Source organism: Sarcophilus harrisii, chromosome 6 (genome assembly GCF_902635505.1).
Source record: "Sarcophilus harrisii chromosome 6, mSarHar1.11, whole genome shotgun sequence".
Taxonomy (NCBI): Eukaryota; Metazoa; Chordata; class Mammalia; order Dasyuromorphia; family Dasyuridae; genus Sarcophilus; species Sarcophilus harrisii.
The window spans coordinates 93308564-93327332 of record NC_045431.1 but is presented as its reverse complement, the minus strand read 5'-3'; the positions used below and the strand labels follow the sequence as shown (position 1 = coordinate 93327332).

At 36.2% G+C, this 18769-nt stretch overlaps 1 protein-coding gene across 2 annotated transcripts in view; it reads right to left on the bottom strand.

The window, feature by feature from the left end:
• Positions 1-18769, bottom strand: part of KLHL2 (kelch like family member 2) — a 135703-nt gene that overhangs the window by 88703 nt on the left and 28231 nt on the right. For both annotated transcript variants that reach the window (XM_031942981.1, XM_031942979.1), the window contains exon 3: positions 13420-13526. In XM_031942981.1, the coding sequence (XP_031798841.1) occupies positions 13420-13526 (107 nt within the window). The remainder of the gene's footprint in view (positions 1-13419; positions 13527-18769) is intronic.

The following is an 18769-nucleotide window of genomic DNA, read 5'->3' as shown; positions in this document are numbered from 1 at the left end:
TATAGTTTTCAACATTCATCCTTGCAAAACCTTATATTTCACAGTTTTCTCCCTCCTTCTCCTCCCTCCACCTCGCTCCTCTTTTGGACCACAAGTAATCCAATGCTTCTAAACATATTTCCATATTTATCAAGCTGCACAAGAAACATCAGGTCAAAAAGAGAAAAAATGAGAAAGAAAAAACAAACTAGCAAACAACAACAAAAAGTGAAAATACTATGTTGTGATTCACATTCACTCCCCAGTCATTTCTTTGGATTTAGCAAATTTTGGATAAACTATCTCACATGATTCTTGAAGAGATGATTGAGAGATGTAGACTACTCAATGGTTTCAGAACTAGGTGGCTACTATGGTAGAGTACCCCAGAGATCCATGCTTGGCCCTACATTCTCAATTTATTATTAATTTCTTGGATAAAGAGGTGACATGTTCATCACATCTGCAGAAATCAAGAAGCTAGGGTAGCTAATGCACTGAATGACAGAGTCAGTATCCACAAAAGAACCTTGACAGGGTAGAGCACTGGGCTGAATCTAATAAGATAAAATTAAAAAGAGAGAAATGTAAAATCTCATACTTAGGCACAAAATGATCAAATTCATAAGTACAAGATGGGGGAGGTATAGTTTGACAGCAGTTCTGAAAAAAGAAAAATCTAGGGATTTTAGTGGACTGCAAACTGAATATGAGTCAGCAGTGTGACATAGTAACCAAAATAAATTTGGTGCAAGGGAAGGAGGAAGGAAAGAAGGGAGGGAGGGAAGAAAGGAAGGAGGGAAGAAGGAAGGGAAGAAGGAAGGGAGAAAGGAAGGAAAGAAGGAAGGAGGAAGGAAGGAAGAGAGGAAAGGAGAAAGGGAGAAAGAGAAGGAATACAATCTCTTTCTTTTTATGTCTAAACTCCTCCACTTCCTTTCTTCTCTCTTTACATTTTGGGTTTGGCTTCCAACTTTATCATTCAAATAAAACTGTTGTCTCCAAAATGCAAACAATTTCTTCTTACTTGTCGAATTTAACAGTATCTTCTCAATCTTCATGCTTCTTGACCTTTCTGAAGCCCCTGACACTGTCAATCACAGTGATCTCTCTTCTCGGTTGCCCTTTGTGACATTGATCTCTCCTGCTTCTCCTCCTACCAGTCTGCTGACTCCTCCTCTGTCTTGGTTGTTGGATCTTCATCTAGATAATGGTCTCTAACAGTTGGTATCCCCCAAGGCTGTCCTGGGCCCTCTTCTCTTTTCCCTCTAAACTATTTCCCTTGATGATCTCATCAGCTCCCATGCATTTAATTACAATCTCTATACAGATGGCTCTCAGATTTTTTTTGTCTAGACCTAACTTCTCTCCCAACCTCCAGTCTCACATTTCCAATTGCCTTTTTAGACACTGGATATACTGGATGTATAAACTGGATGTACCACAGGCATCTTAAATTTAATATGACCAAAACATAACTCTCTTTCTAACTTACATAACTGTCAAAAGCACTATTATTCTTGAAAAATGCTATGCACCTCCAGAGAATGAACTGATGGAGCCTGAAAGCAGATTGAATTTTTTTTGGGGGGGATGTCTGTGTTTCTTTTTGCAACAGGCTAAATGGAAATATGTTTTGCGTGACTGCACATGTATAATCTATATCAAATTGCTTTCTCAGAGGGAGGAAATTTGGAACTCAGATTTTTTTTCAAAAGTGTAAAAAGTTGTTTTTACATGTAGTTGGAAAAATATATAATTTTTTAAAAAGTACCATCATTTATCTTGCCACAAAAGTTCACAAGATGAGCATCACACACTACTCCTTGTTCTGACCTTCTCCACGTCCAATCAGTGGTCAAATTCTATCATTTTTACCTCCTTAACATCTCCTAGACACCTTCTTCCCTCCTCTGACATTACAACCTCCCCAGTGCAGGCCTGCCTCATCTCAGGCCTGAACTACTCCAAGGGCCTGCTACTATCTGTCCCTCTGGCTCGGAAAGCTCTTCTTTCTCATCTTCTGGTTTCCCTGGCATCCTTCAAAAGTCTCAACTAACATCCCACCTTCTGCAGGAAGTTGAGTTTTTAAAACTAGTTCTCTTTGATGTTATTTCTTTCCCTCTGAGATTATGTCCAGTATATCCTATATATATATATATATATATATATATATATATATATAATGTTTGTACATAGTTGTCCACATATGATCTCTCCAATTAAAATATGAACTCCTTGTGAGCAAGAATTAATTTTTTATAGATTTTTTCGGGCAGGGGGGGACTTTCTTTGTATCCCTGACACTGAGTACAATGCCTGGTGTATAGAGAGTACTTTATAAATACCCACTGACTGATGGACTAACCCTGACCCAACACTCCCAGCTGCAGACACAACTTCCCCATTTCCAGCATCCCCCCCCACCAAACTTCCCCCCATCACCTCCTGGCAGCAGAAGGCGGCCCTTAGCGTGGGTTCTGTGGAGCATGGCTGGTGAGTAAGCCTGGCCCCTCCTCCTCCCCCACACACCCTTTTTTGTTTTTCAGCTTTAGATAAACAGGCAAAAATGGGTTGTGCTTCCATTACTTTTGCCTCCCCAAGCCCACACCTTTTCCAAACTTCTTTATTTCTGTCAAAGGCACCACTAGCCTTCAAGTTACCTAGATTCAGAGCTCAATGTCATCCTTGCCTCATGATTCTCACTCACCTACCAAATTTTAATATATATTCCTCCCCTCCTCTCACTTCTGTTCCCTTCTCTTCATTCACCCAACCACTATCCTAGTTCAGACCCTCATCATTACTGCAATGAACACTTGCCAAAAATATTATTTTATGGAGAACTTACACAGGGCAAGCGTGCACAAGGTGGTCAAAAAGCGATGCAAGGACATTCTCTTAAGAACTTTACAACTGATTGTATGACATGGGAGACACTGGCACAGAACCACCTAGCATGATGTACTTTCATCCAGAGAAGGTGCTGGGCTCTATGAGCAAAGCAGAAGCGAAGTAGCTCAGAGGAAACCTGAGATGCACAAAGTTACAGAAGCCGCCACAAATGTTCACAGGGACTATTTGTGTCCAACCTGTGGCAGAGCATCTGAGCTCATACTGGTTGATCAGCCACAGTCAGACACATTGTAACTCGACTCTAACATAGTGATGTCATTTTGGTCCCCTTCCAGAATTGAAGAAAACAAGCAACTATTGCAATGGCACCCTAATGGTCTCCTGCCACCAGTCTCTCCCTTCCTAAAGCTCCTTCCACACAGCTGCCAAAATGACTTTCCTAAAGGGCACATCCAACTTTGTCCCTTTCCTACTCAACAGATTCAAATCTGGATTCAAATATTTCATCTATCACCTTATTTTAATTTATCTTTTTTGTATAAATTTTGTAACATAAATCCTTATTAGTATAGTTGGAAATGAATAAATTTATAAATAAACATATAAATCTGGGGGTGTTCAAAAATTCTGAGTGATAGGAATATGCAATCAAAAAAGTTTAGAGACTATTGACAGAGTGCTAGACAAGGAGAGAGGAAGACCTGGGTTCAAATGCCTCCTCAGATACAAACTAGGTGGGTGACTCTTGACAAATGATTTAATTAATCTCTCTGGAACTTCATCTGTCAAAGGAAAGGTTTTGGCTCAGCAGTCTCTAAAGTTCCTTCTAGCTCCAACTCTACAGTCTTATAATACATATAAGTTTAAAATAAGTAATCACTGGGTCAGATTTGTGAGAAACTGGGGAGAGAAAATTTCAATTATGAAAACTAAAAGGAGAATCTATGAAATTAATTCAGGAAATCACTTGGAAATTATGCTAAGTTTAAGCAAAAGCTAAAAGGCTGAAAATCACAGATCTGGGATTTATTATGACCCAACCGCATAGCACGTGGAATAAAAATAAGGGCACAAATAACTGCTGTTGTCTTAATAATCCTGCTCCCCCATTAGAAAAATGTCAAGCCGTCCTCAAGATTTCTTGAAAGCTCATTTTGTTTTCTGATGTAGTGCACCATCAGCTGCAGTAAACTCTCAGCAAGACCTATGGGAATCCATCATTACACAAAATTCCTTTGCCAAACACAAACTCAGGGAGGGAAGAAGCAATAATGATGATGTGCATTTAACTGCATGCCTCCTTGGAGACTGGCTGACAAGATCTCAGAGAAGAGCTGTTCTTCTAAGAACTTAAGTGCATTAAATGTACCCTGCGACTTTCCCAGAAAAATGAAAGATGTTTCTACATGCATTACAGGGAGAGAGAGTGGGAAGTTAATAAAGAAAATGTATCATAATATCATATGTAGGAAAGAGAAGATGAGATTAATGTGTCTTTTGCAACAGCAAATGGAAAGGGGAGAGAGACAAAGAGTTACATAGAGAATCAGAAACACAAACAGAGAGAGAGAGAAAAAAAACAAGAAAAAATGAGGGAGGGAGGGAAGGAATAAGGGAGGAAGAGAAGAAGCAAGAGAGGGAGAAAAGGAAGGAAGCAAAGGAGGGAAAGAGGGAGGAAGGTAGAGAGGGAGGGAAAAAGAGAAGGGAGAGAAAATTAATAAGGTTAAGGAACAAGCAGAAATAGCTCTTTGTCTAGATAAAAGCTGTCTTTCTCTAGTCCTCAAAAGGGAGCCTCTGGAAAATTTTTGATACTAGGGCTTTTTCATCAGCTGGGGGAACACCTTTATTTCAAAGAGCAGGATTCAGTGCTGTGCTTTTCATTAGGATATTTTCAGTGAGGGCCACACCCAAATCAACAATTTTCTGTGCCCCTAATAGAGATACATGCATATGTAAATATAAGTGCATATGCATATATACATACATAATATATCACTATGTGTTTGTGTATATATGACGAGTGTTTATACATATATATACATATATATATATGTATATATATGTATAAGCATGTATGTGTAGGTATATAAAAATACAAGTAGCCCCTAAAATCTAAGATTTGTGGGAAATTCTGTATCTATGCAAACACTGGGCAGGTTTCACTCACTCAAGTGTAAAGCTTCTTAAATTATGGGTTGCAATCCCATATGGAGTCTCATGAGGTAATGTAAGGGTCACAAAATTATGATTTGTTATCAGTACGTTTGATTTGTATATCTATTTTATATACCTAGATATTTAGGGGTGCATAAAAATTTCTCAGATGAAAAGGGGTCATAGGTGGAAAAAGTTTAAAAAGCCTTATTGGGTTTGGGTATTAATTTTTAAAAATCAAACCTATTTCTTCATTAGTACAGGGCACTGACAGCAAGGAACCTCCCTCTACCAGAGCAGGACCTGCTCTCCAAACTAAAAGTCTTAGAGATTTGCCTCTACACACTAGGAACCCAAGGTCATAGCCAGTATTTATCAGAGACAGTATGGAAGAATTACTCCCTACGTACCATGACAAGCTGCTTTACCCTCTGCTCCCAAAACTACTTTAATTGGCATTTATAAAACACTTAAGACATCCCCAGATGTGCTTATGTGTAACTGATGTATGACTGGTAATAAAAGATCACATCAGTATAATGACTTCTGGTTCACTAAAGTACTATATGTGCCTCATTTCATTTGACCCTCACCACAGCTTGGTGAGAAGGGCACTACAAATAATATTATATCCATAGTAAGCTGAGGATCTTGAAGCTCAGAAATATAAATAACCAGTTGGAGGTCACACAGCTAGTGAACACAAAACCTGGGATGAAAATCCTAGTCTCCTATCTCTAAATCCATTACACAACATTGCCTCTTTGTAAAAGCATCGCCGGTAGAATCTTCCATCACGCAATTTTGGAGAATAATTTTTTAATCATGACTAAATTTTTGAGATGAACTGTTGCTGTCATTTTCTGATTTCATCTACTCAATATTCTTTAATTATCATTTGATATAGCATTCCCCTCTTCAAAAACCTCTAGCTGCTGCTCCAATAAATTCAAACCCCTAATCATGAGCTCTTAAGAATTAAGACTAGGATAAGAAATAAGAATTCCAAATATTAGCTTTCCCCTGTAATTGGAAACATTTCGCCACTGAATTTTTACTTTATTAGGGATTGGGGAGGAAGGAGATAAAATTTGGCATAGTCCTAGCAATAAATGAGAAATAGCAATAGCCAGGGGGAACCAAAATACAATCACCTTTTGAATGAAAAGAAAGTCAGATTTTAAAAGCCATCTAAAACATTGTTGTGATATCCTCACTTTTCAATTTAGTTCTATCATAGGACTTAACTCAGGAAGAGACTTCAGAGAACATTGATGAGGAGAGGGAGAAGGAGAAAGAGGGAAAGATGGGGCAAAGAGAGAAGATAGGGAGAGGGAGAAGGAAAGGAGAAAGGGGAGAAGAAAAGGGGAAGGAGAAGAATAAGAGGAACAATATACAGCAAAACTGATCAACATACTGGAAAAAACCTAATGTCATATGCAACTTTCTACAGGCTGAAAAAAGATCAGGATAAATGTATGTTTTTTGTTTTTTTTTTTTTCCTGGGGATCAAGCTTGGTCTTTACAGATTCACATCTCTCAGTTCCTATTGTTTTGTACAATTCCTTCTAACTCAAAAAGTCTACAATTCTGAAGTCTATTTTCAGTTGTATTCAACAGAAAGTTGAAAATACATAAAGCTGAAGATTTTAGCTTAAATACATTTCCTGATAAGCAAATAAATGATTCATTTTTTTATTTATCTTAAAACTGTTGCTTTCAAGGCCTTTTGTATCATCTCCCTATACATTATCGCAGTTTTAATCATTATTACTATTAAAATATAAATAAGCTACCACATGTTCTCTATTTTCATGCTTAGTAAGTAATTCAGCTTAGTAAGCACGAATTTTAGACATCATAAGAATGTTCCAGGTGGCTTTGGAAATCTGACTTTTAATTAATTCAACAGGTGGCTGTTTTTTGGTTCCCTTCTCCCCCAATACTATTTTTCATTTACTGTTTAGGATTATGCCCAATTTTATCTCCTTCCCCAATCCATAATAAGGTAAAAATTAGTGGGGGAGTATTTACAATTAAGAGAAAAGCTAATATTTGGAATTCTTATTTCTTATCCTAGTCCTAATTCTTAACAAATTTATAAAATTCAATCTCTTTTTAGAAATCTTGTCCCATTACTCTTCTTGGGACTCTCTGAAAAAATTTATTAGAGAGAAATTATAGATTTAAACCAGAAAGGTCACCTATAATTATACATACCCTCATATTTGACAGATAAGGAAATTGAAACCCAGAACTCTGAAGTCTACAAGGTAGTTAGTGACACTCCAATATTCAAGAATTGTTGTTGTAACTGTGAAATAGTCCAGCTCTTATGTAATATTTAATGTCTAAAGACATTAAACTTGGACCCAATGAACCATTACTAGGTCTCTACACCAAAGTGATCAAAGAAAGCTCTATACAAAAATATTTATAGAAATTCTTTTTGTGTTGAAAACAAGATGGTACCCATCAACTGAAGAATAGTTAAACAAATTATGGTATATGAATGCAATTGAATACAGTAATGAAAGGTTCAACCTTCCTTGGAGAAGACAGTATTAACTGACTGAATGAAGTGAGCTCTACAATAATAGTAATATTATAAAAATAAACAACTTAGAAAGAACGAAGAATTCTGAACATATCAATCAACCACAATTCAGAGTACCAGAGATGAAGTTTGCTTCAAAGTTGATGGGATTTAGAATGCAAAAGGACATATACATATTTTTGGACTTGGCCAATGTAAGAATTTGTTTTGCTCGACTATGAATCTGTTAAAAGAGTCTTGTTTTAGTTTTTATATTTTCAATGTGGTGGGGAAAGGAAGTGGTAGGGGAAAAATAGATTTTTGTTCACTGAAAAAAATTAAAGATTTTTAAGAGAGCAAAATGATACCTATTTCATAGGATTATTGTATCAAATGAGACAATGCATATGAACTGCTATATAATCCTAATCCTTACAATTCCAAATCAATGTCAGATTTAAAGGAGCCCTTTAAATTTAAAGGAGCCTTAATTTTTTTCCAAGTAGAAAGTGGATTTTAAATATATACTGTGTTTGACATTGCAGATACATCAAAAGATATATACCTTATGCATATTTTAGAATGGAAAGACTGAACTGGGCTTCTAATCAAGATAAAGAAAAGGAGTCAAAAATGGCAGGGACAAGCTGGGACCCAGATGAATTCTCCTAACATTCTCTTCCAGACAACTTTAAAATAATACTTCAAATCAAATTTTGGAATGGACGAGTCAGAGATATTTTTCCAGCCTAAGACGACTTGGGAAGTCTACAGAAGAAGCCTGTAACATTAGGGTGAGCCCTGGCCCAAAGTATGGCACTGTACCACTAGTGGGTCCTATAGGTAGTTACAATAGCAGCAGCAACAGTAGCAGCAGAGATGACTAATCAAAAGATCAGGGGAACCCAACTGTTAATTCTATTGCTCACATGCAGTTCTGGGTCACAGTTCTAGGAGCAAAAAGAATGCTGGGGGTTAGTCACCAGGGTGCAGAAGCCCTGGTCATAGTTCCAGAACCCAGAAGAGTATTAGTGCTTATAGCTGCCGAGAAATGGAGTTCTTCCTGGGTAAAGATTAAAGTACAGACCAAGAGGGCAGTGACCACCTCTCTCCACTGATCACAACACTTTAGAAACATTGAAAACTTAGAGACCCTGAGAACTAGCTCTAAAAGGAAGTCTGAAACTTGGATTGGTGCTTTCCTATCCTAAGATAAGCAGAGCTCAGCTTTAACATAAAATTCCAAGCGAAAAAACAAGCTGGAAAATTAAACAAAGAACAACAACAACAAAAAAAGATTTGACCATAAAAAGTTACTACAATAGCAAGAAAGACCAAGACAAACTTAGAAGTCACTAAGGTGAAAATAATACCAGGAAAATCTCAAAGAAAAATACTAATTGGACCCAACCCTAACAAGAATTCCTGGAAGATTAAATTAGATAAGTGTGGGAAAGGAAATATTAAGAAAAGAAATGCGAGTAAGAGAAGAAAATTATGAAAAGAGAACTGACAACTTCCCTCTTTGAACCAATTCTGATGAGAGTGAGCTTCAAGCATTGCCCAACACCATCACCATCCTGCCCCACCCTTTCCCTCTCTACTTTAAAACCTTTCCTTGGGGGCCCTTTTTTTAGGTGGGAAAACTGGCCCATTCAAACTCTCAATAGTCCCAGGGCATCCCCTTTTCTCAACCTTATATTCTTTTTTTGGAGATCATCCCAACCTAATTGATTTCATATCTATGCTCTCTCTCTCTAGGCAGATTCCTTATAACTGCTTTAATAATGATAGTTTTTAAGAGTTATATGTAACATCTTTCTTCTCATATAGGAAAGAAAAATTTAACTCTGTTTAATCCCTTATGATTACTCTTTCACATTCACCTTTTTATGCTTCTCTTGAGAATTGTGTTTGAATGTCAAATTTTGTGTTCAGCTTTGGTCTTTTCATTAGGAATGTTTGAAAGTCTTTTATTTCATTAAATATCAATTTTCCCCCTGAAAAATTATATTCTGTTTGGTTGGGCAGTTTATTCTTGATTCTAATTTTACCTCCTTTGCCCTCTGAAATACCATACTCTAAATTGTCTGCTTCTTTAACTTAGAAGCTTTTAACTTTTCTGTGATCCTGACGCTGGCACTATGATAGCTAGATTGCTTCTTTCTGGCTGCTTACAATATTTTCTCTTTGACCTGGGAGTTTCTGGAATTTGACTTTGTAATTGCTGGGAGTTTTCATTTTTGCATATCTTTCAGTAAATAACCAGTGGAGCCTTTCAATTTCTGTTTTATCCTCTGCATCTAAGATAGTGGGGCAATTTTCCTTGATAATTTCTTGATATATGATGTCTAGACTTTTTTAAATCTTGGCTTTCAGATAGTTCAGTAATTCTTTTTTTTTTTTTAATAACTTTTTATTGACAGAACCCATGCCAGGGTAATTTTTTACAACATTATCCCTTGCACTCACTTCTGTTCTGATTTTTCCCCTCCACCCCTCCACTCTCTCCTCCAGATGGCAAGCAGTCCTATACATGTTAAATAGATTACAGTAGATCTTAGATACAATATATGTATGCATAACCGAACAGTTCTCTTGTTGCACAGGGAGAATTGGATTTAGAAGGTATAAATAACCTGGGAAGAAGAACAAAAATGCAAGCAGTTTACATTCATTTCCCAGTGTTTTTTCTTTGGGTGTAGCTGCTTCTGTCCATCCTTGATCAATTGAAGCTAAGTTAGATCTTGTCTTTGTTGATGAAATCCACTTCCATTAGAATACATCCTCATACAGTATCATTGTTGTGGTATATAATGATTTCCTGGTTCTGCTCATTTCGCTCAGCATCAGTTCATGTAAATCTCGCCAATCCTCTCCGTATTCGTCCTGCTGGTCATTTCTTACAGAACAATAATATTCCATAACATTCATATACCACAATTTACTCAACCATTCTCCAATTGATGGGCTCCATTCATTTTCCAGCTTCTAGCCACTACAAACAGGGCTGCCACAAACATTTTGGCACATACAGGTCCCTTTCCCTTCTTTAGTATCTCTTTGGGGTATAAGCCCAGTAGAAACACTGCTGGATCAAAGGGTATGCACAGTTTGATAACTTTTTGGGCATAGTTCCACATTGCTCTCTAGAATGGCTAGATGTGTTCACAATTCCACCAACAATGTATCAGTGTCCCAGTTTTCCCACATCCCCTCCAACATTCTGCATTATCTTTCCCTGTCATTCTGGCCAATCTGACAGGTGTATAGTGGTATCTCAGAGTTGTCTTAATTTGCATTTCTCTGATCAATAGTGATTTGGAATACTCTTTCATATGAGTAGTAATAGTTTTAATTTCATCATCTGAAAATTGTCTGTTCATATCCTTTGACCATTTATCAATTGGAGAATGGCTTGATTTCTTATAAATTAGAGTCAATTCTCTATATAATTTGGAAATGAGGCCTTTATCAGAACCTTTGACTGTAAAAATGTTTTCCCAGTTTATTGTTTCCCTTCTAATCTTGCCTGCATTAGTTTTGTTTGTACAAAAACTTTTCAATTTGATATAATCAAAATTTTCTATTTTGTAGTCAATAATGATCTCTAGTTCTTCTTTGGTCATAAATTCCTTCCTCTTCCACAGGTCTGAGAGGTAAATTATCCTATGCTCTTCCAATTTATTTATATCATTCTTTATGCCTAGATCATGAACCCATTTTGACCTTATCTTGGTGTACGGTGTTAAGTGTGGGTCAATGCCTAGTTTCTGCCATACTAATTTCCAATTTTCCCAGCAATTTTTGTCAAATAATGCATTCTTATCCCAAAAACTGGAGTTTTTGGGTTTGTCAAACACTAGATAATTAAAGTTATTGGCTGTTTTGTCCTTTGTAGTTCAGTAATTCTTAAATCGTCTCTCCTCAATCTATTTTCCATATTCCATTATACATTCAGCTGGGTATAGAAATCTATTTTATACAATAGGGAGATAAAAGAAAGGAATAAGAGATATGGCATGGGGGTGAGAATATGGGGAAGGGCAAGTTAGGGAAGGCTATAGTTTGGAAGTAAGATAGACTTCTAAGGAAGAAAAGGGAGGGGGGGAGAGAGAGAGAGAGAGAGAGAGAGAGAGAGAGAGAGAGAGAGAGAAAGAGGTATAAAGAGGAAAATGAGATAGAGGAAAATATACAATTGTACATGAAAAGGATGAGCTAACCCATAGAATAGAAGCAGAAAGTAGAATGGACTGGAAACCAGAATCCAACAATATGCTATGTACAAGAGAAACACTTGGAACTGAAAATCACATAAGGGTTAAACTAAAGGATTGAGGACTCATGACGAAAAAATGCTATCTATCTCCAGGGAGAAGAACTGATAAATTCTGTGTACAAACTGAAGTATAATTTGCTCACAATTTTTTTTGCTTTTTTGTGTGATATATCTAATATGGAAATATGTTTTGCATGATTTCACATATATCACTGACACTGCCTCTTTGTGCATGGGAGGGAGGAAGAGAATCTGGAAATTAAAATTTACAAAGAAAATTATTTAAAAAAATTTTAAGACTAGCAGAAAAGAAAATAATGGTATATATGTTGACAAAATCACCCTTCTAATTATATTACTACCATTACTATTACTTCTTCTCCCTCGTTCTCCTCCTACACATGACCCTATCCCACTCCAGCCTAAATCTCGCCTTAAACCAGAGAGCCACCTGGAAATTTTACCAGAAGATTTAGGAATATGCATTGGGAACAAAACAGGATAAACAGGATGGTAAAAAACCATTTCAGACAGGGCACTTGCTTCATGCAAGAAGGCAAAGAATAAACAAATAGAGCATCTATATTGTTGACTATAAAAATAGCAAGTTTAAAAATTTTTCCAATACTTCATGATTATCCAGCCTCAACCAAGTCTCAAAAACTGACTCTTAACTGTTGTATAACTATATATCTACATGTTGGGATTCGATCAATGCTACAAATCAGGGAGTGACTTATTATTCTGTCGAAACTTAAGAGAAAATGGAGAAAATTTTACTAATTTTGGCTTGATTTACTGATTGTCTTGGCTTGAAAAAGTGATGGAGAAAATATTAATATTACAGATAAACTTAAAAGTGTGTGTTGTAGGCACATTTTTCTCTCCCTCGAGAGCCAGTTGTAAAACATTTACCAGTGTAACTTTTGAATGTAGCTAAATATACTTTGTGGCAAGGTGTGGGAAAGCAGAGCTCAAAATTCATTCTGACAGTTTTAGAATTTGTTCTTATAATTTATAGAGAGGTTTCAACCAAGAGATTTTAAAAAAATCCACTTTGCCCTTCTTTTTAAAATTGAAATAATCGGTCCAACTACAATTCTTGAATTAAGTGTTTTTAGTCCAAATTTGCCCCTTTAATTCCCCCATCCATGGCTAGTTTTGCTCTCTGGGGCCAGAGCATAATTTCTGCCCTTTTCCACAGACCAAATCTGAATTGCTTGAAGACAGTCACCGTGCTCTCCCTGAGCCTTTTCTTCATTAGGCTGAACGTCCCCAACTCTTTCATTCAATTCTTGGATCTGGAGTCCTCAAGTTTGTTGATTGCCCTCATCTACATACTATCCAACTTATCATTATCTTTCTCTTCTAACAGTTATTTAGGTTATAAAGCTCTGTCTGTGGAATAAACCATCCAGCTTTCTTATTTTTCTAAATGAATGTCTGCCCTTGCTTCATGCAATTGAATGAAATAAATCACAGTTATGAGACAAAGTCAAAAAACTAAATAGGCAGATAAAAGTGGCTTTCAGGAGGCAGTTTCTTAAACTAGCTAACAAGATGAGAGCACAAACTAATATGCATGTGCTGGAAGAAGAGTAAAGGAAACATTTCCTACCTGTAAACATGGCGTGGAAATAAGGGCTGCAAGCTGCCAGGACGACTCGATGTGCTGAAATTTCCATGTCATCAGCCACAATAGTGACATCACAAAGCAAATTTTGGCTGTTTATAAAACAAGAGAGGAATGAATTATTTGACTGGGGAAATATATTCACAATGACCCTGTGAAAAATATGACACTCAATGGTTCGATAAAGTTCCTACAAATTTAACCCCGAAATACCACGAACCTGAATCATGGAACTGAATAAAAGTGAAAAAGGATGCTGAAGGTTTTGAAAGAGCTGACCCCAAACCTTTGTTGTAAAATCAAAGCCCTTGTTCCTTACAACACTCAGAATCTAAATGAATGTTGGGGAAAGAGTGTTGGACTTGAGGACGGATAAGATCTAAGTTTGAATCACAGCCATTTGATCTCCAGCAACTCATAAACTCTTTGATTCTCAGCTTGCTCATCTGTAAAATGGAGATAATAATGTTTGTAATTCCTACATCATGGGTTTGTTATGAATGAAATAGTATCATATAACATCATCATAGTAAAACCTTGGCAAAGCTCAAGGCACTATATAAATGTTAGCTTTCATTTATTTATCATTTATCATTCATTCTTCTGAATGCCAGTCAACTTGTCTATATGTACATTTGAGTCTACCCTTCTCTACCCCCATCTTTTCCTATATATTGACTCATTAATTATCCCATGCCTAAATTTTCAACCTTTTCCTCACTAGTTCTTTCATTAATGACTTCAAATATATTCAAGTCTCTCCCATCCTTAAAAACTCATTAGATTCTACTATTCTCTCAAGCTGTAATCTGATCTTCTCCTCCCTTTCTTTCAAAAAAAAAAAAAAAAAAGAAATTGGAGGGAAGGAGGGGAAAAGTTGGAAGTGTTTACAAGGGTCAATGTTGAAAAATTACCCATGCATCCGTTTTGTCAATAAAAAGCTATAATAATAATAATAAAAACTGAAAAAAATCACTGTGTCCATCCAATCTAGATCCTTTCAAACTCTTTCTATCCTTATCATTCAGCTGAAACTGTTCTTTCCAAATTTATCAAAGATCTCTTAAGGGCCAAATTTCATGGTTCTTTCTCAGTCCACATCCTTTTCAAGCTATGTGCTACATCTGACATGGTTCTTCTCCCATTTACTCTTTCCCTTCTAGATTTTTGCGACATTACTCTCATAACATTCTCCCACCTTTGGGATAACTCTTCAATCTCCTTTGATGTCTCAAATCATCACCCTATTACAGGTGCCCATGGCTCTGACCTGGGTCTTCTCTCTCCCTCTATATCTCTCTCAATGGTCTCATCAGCTCCCATCGATTTGACTTTCATCTCTACATAAGTAATAAAGATATTTATATCCAGCCTATTTATTCCCCGAGCTTCAATTCTGAACCACCAATTGCTCATTAGCCATTTCAAAGTGGATGCTCTGGAGAAATCTCAAACTCAACAGGCCTAAAGTAGAACTCGTTCTCTTCTCCCCAGCCCACTCCAAAGCATACCCTCTCCCAAACCACCTTTCTTCCACATCTGTCACTTCAGTATCATCCCTAACTCTTCTCTTTCCATTGCCCCAAATAGCCAGTCACTTGCTAACTCTTATCATTTCTCTCTCCATAGTATTTCTAGCACTTAACTGTTTTTTTTTTCACTCATCCAGCTCTTTCTTGGTTCAGACCCTCGTAATCTCTCACCTACATTATTGCAACAGCTTCCTAACAGTATCCTACCTGAAGTCTCCTACTGTTCTAATCCATCCTACACATGCTGTTTCTTAAAGGATCTTTTCCATGAAGTCTTTTCTTCTCCTTCCAACTGCTAGTTGGACTAACTACCAAACTCCTTTTATTCAAATATTCCACATTTAGGCAATTTATATATATCGATTTTTATATTTGTGCTGTATAAACTTAAATGTATGTGTGTATACATATATATACTACCTGTGGGTACATATGTATAGCTTTGTATATATGTGTACTATCTACATATGTATATGTATATATCACATACCATAAATATGTTGTGTGTTTATATGTAGGAGTATATAAGTCTCAAATCTATGCACAATACATGTATGTATTATGGTGGGTGTAAACATGTTTGTGTGCACCTGTATACTACATGTGTGCATGTGTATCGATCATATGCTATATGTATATGTATCAATCACATTTCCTATCAGTATGTATATATGAATTGCGTAGATGTATGTATAATTATATGTGCATGCGTGCAGATCACATGTACTATGTATATATGAGTAATGTATATGAGGATATATATAAATATATTGCATATATTTTAATATATGTATATTTTTTACACTGACATATATATATATACACTTGCTGTTTCCTTTCTTAGAATGCAAAAAAAAAGGACTGATTTTATTCTTTCCTCTTTTATCTTCAGTATCTTGCAGAGAGGCCTCGAACATTATTAACAAATGATGATGAACAAAACCGTTATCTGGTTCCTCAGTTCTTAACAGACTAGAAAGTGTAGCCAATTGGAAAGGTGGTGGAGGAGACTGAGAGAATAATTAGAGGAAGGAACCATGACAACAAAAGTAACTACTTACTGTCTTGACATCCATTTTTGATGAGACAAAGAAACTCAAAAGTACACAAAGAACTCTTATTAATGCAAAGAACAAAAATGGATTTTCATATTGTTATTATTGAGAAAACATGAAAAATGCAAATTATGTTCAATATCTATTTAGGAAGACAGAAAAATAATGTTATATTTTGCTAAGATTTTAGTCTAAAATGGTAGTGAGTTTTTTTTTAAGTTTGAGCATTTGCAAAAGTTAAATTTTCACTTAGAAAATTTACTTTAGCAAAGTAATTCATTTTCTGAGGATTCTAGTTAGATGACGCAATATTGTATAGCAAAAATAAAAAAAACTATTTTAAAAACAAAACATAAGTAAGTAACTACAATAATATTTATGATTTCTAAATGTTATAGTAATAAGATTAAATTGAACTAAATAAGAATGATACAAAGGTAAGAACTCTCTTCTAATGGAGATAAGAGAAAGCTTAATTCAGAATAAAATAAAAAGCCCCTATTTCTATATATTTAAAAGGGAAAATATTTCACCATCCAAAAATAACTAATATTTATATGACATTTCAAGGTTTGCAAAGTGCTTTATAAATATCTAATTCAATTCTATAACCATTCTGGGTGATAGGTGCTAAGAACCATTTTTACAGATAAGGTAACTGAGGCAAACAAAGATTAAGCCATTTGTCTGGGGTTGTACTGCTAGTGTCTGAAATTGGATTTGAATTTGGGCTTTCCTGATTCCAAGTAACCTACAGTTTTTGATATCAGGCCTACAGTGTTGGGCCTGATGTCAGGAAGATGGATCTTCTTAAGTACAAATCTGGCCTCAGATCCTAGGCAAGTCACTTTACCCTGTTTGCCTCAGTTTCCTCACCCATAAAATGAGTCGGAGAAAGAAATGGCAAACAATTCCATTATCTTTACCCTGACAACTTCAAATGGTGGTCAGAGAGAGTTAGATATGACTAATATGCAAAGAAGGAACAAAGGAAAGAAGATAGGAAGGATGGATGGATGGAAGGAAGGAAGGAAGGAAGGAAGGAAGGAAGGAAGGAAGGAAGGAAAGAAAGAAGGAAAGAAGGAAGGAAGGAGGGAGGAAAGAAGGAAAGAAGGAAGGAAGGAGGGAGGAAGGAAGGAAGGAAGGAAGGAGAGGGAAGGGGAGGGGAGGGAGGGAGGGAGGAAAGAAGAAAGGAAGGGAGGGAGGGAGGAAGAAAGGAAGGGAGGGAGGGAGGGAGGAGCAATCCAATCCAGATAAACCTAGGCAGGTTATTGATGGCCACAAAGAATAATGAACTTGAGAATGACTGCCACAGTAGCCTCTCTTTCTTATATGATGATATCAGTTGTTTCTCTGAAATCCTGTGTTTTTTTCTCAGTCCTCATATACTATGTGTGTGATCATCTTTAACAGTCCCCACTGTAATCTTTTGGAAGAAAGGATTATCAATATCTGTATTCAGTGACAACAAACGTGCTGAGATTTTTCAAAAAGGAAAGCTTTCCTGCGGCATTCTTCTGTAAGACTCATGAAAGAAGAGCATGTCTTAAATGTTTCTGCAAGATGCCAGGTCCAAAAGACAAAGGATAAAGAAAGTGTCCTTCCGTTCAGACAAGACCCACATAAATTCAGAATTCTGAGGTACCAAGTAAGAGGATCAAGTCACGGCCATGCTGAGATGCTAGAGAAAACTTATTACCTTATTAAGCATCAGTGTTCGGACTGTGGAGAGGCAGAAGAATATGGCCAAAAGAAGAAATGAAGGGATGAGAGAATCATGGAACCAGAACTGGAAAGCAATCTCTATAAAACCTCATTTTACAGAGAAGGAAACAGATCCAAAGAGGTTAAATTTCTTGTTCAGTGGCACATAGGAAATAATCTGCAGTGGGGAGATCTGAACCTGAAGCTAAGGACTTCAGACTAAGTGCTCTTACCACTGCTAAATGTAATTAGGGGAAAAGACATTAATTATATGGAAGATTGGAATGAATAGAAAAGCATTTATTAAGTGTTTACCAGGTGCCAAGAAATATACTAAATGCTGGGGATAAAAAGAGAAAAGACACCATAAGGAACAGGCAATAAAACAATAGAGGGGCTGATAATTCACTGGGAGACATCATAAAGCATTTTGGTAAGAACCTTGCTCAAGACTCACTTAAGATACAGAGGAGGAAACTGAGATTCATGGAGAAACAACTGGGATTGGATTGAACGATCTCCATAGTCCTACATAAAACTAAAAAAATTTTTTAAGTTTTAATTTTAAAATAAATTAGAAAATATAGACCATAATCCAAGGCAATGCCAATAAACTCTGGATAGAAAATGTCAACTGCATCCAGAAAAAGAACTATGGAAATTGAATGTAAATCAACACATGCTATGTTCACTTCTTTTTTTCTGTTTTTCTTTTCTCTCCCACAGTTTTTCCCTTTTGTTCTGATTTTTCTCTCCCAACATGATTCATATAGAATTGTATATTTTTTAAAAAAATTTTAAAAGAAACTTTAAAAAGAAAGAAAATATAGACTATAAGAGAGCTTTCTAACAAAGTCCAATAATATGATCATCAAATTATGAGAAGATGCTATTAGCAATAGATACTGAGAAGAGGTAAGCAGAAGGGAGTGTGGGGAAAACTGGGTTTTTTTAAACAATAATAATAACAAGCATTTATGATAATTTAAGTTCTACAAAGCACCTTAAATATTGTCATTTGATCTTCACAACAACCCTAGGAGG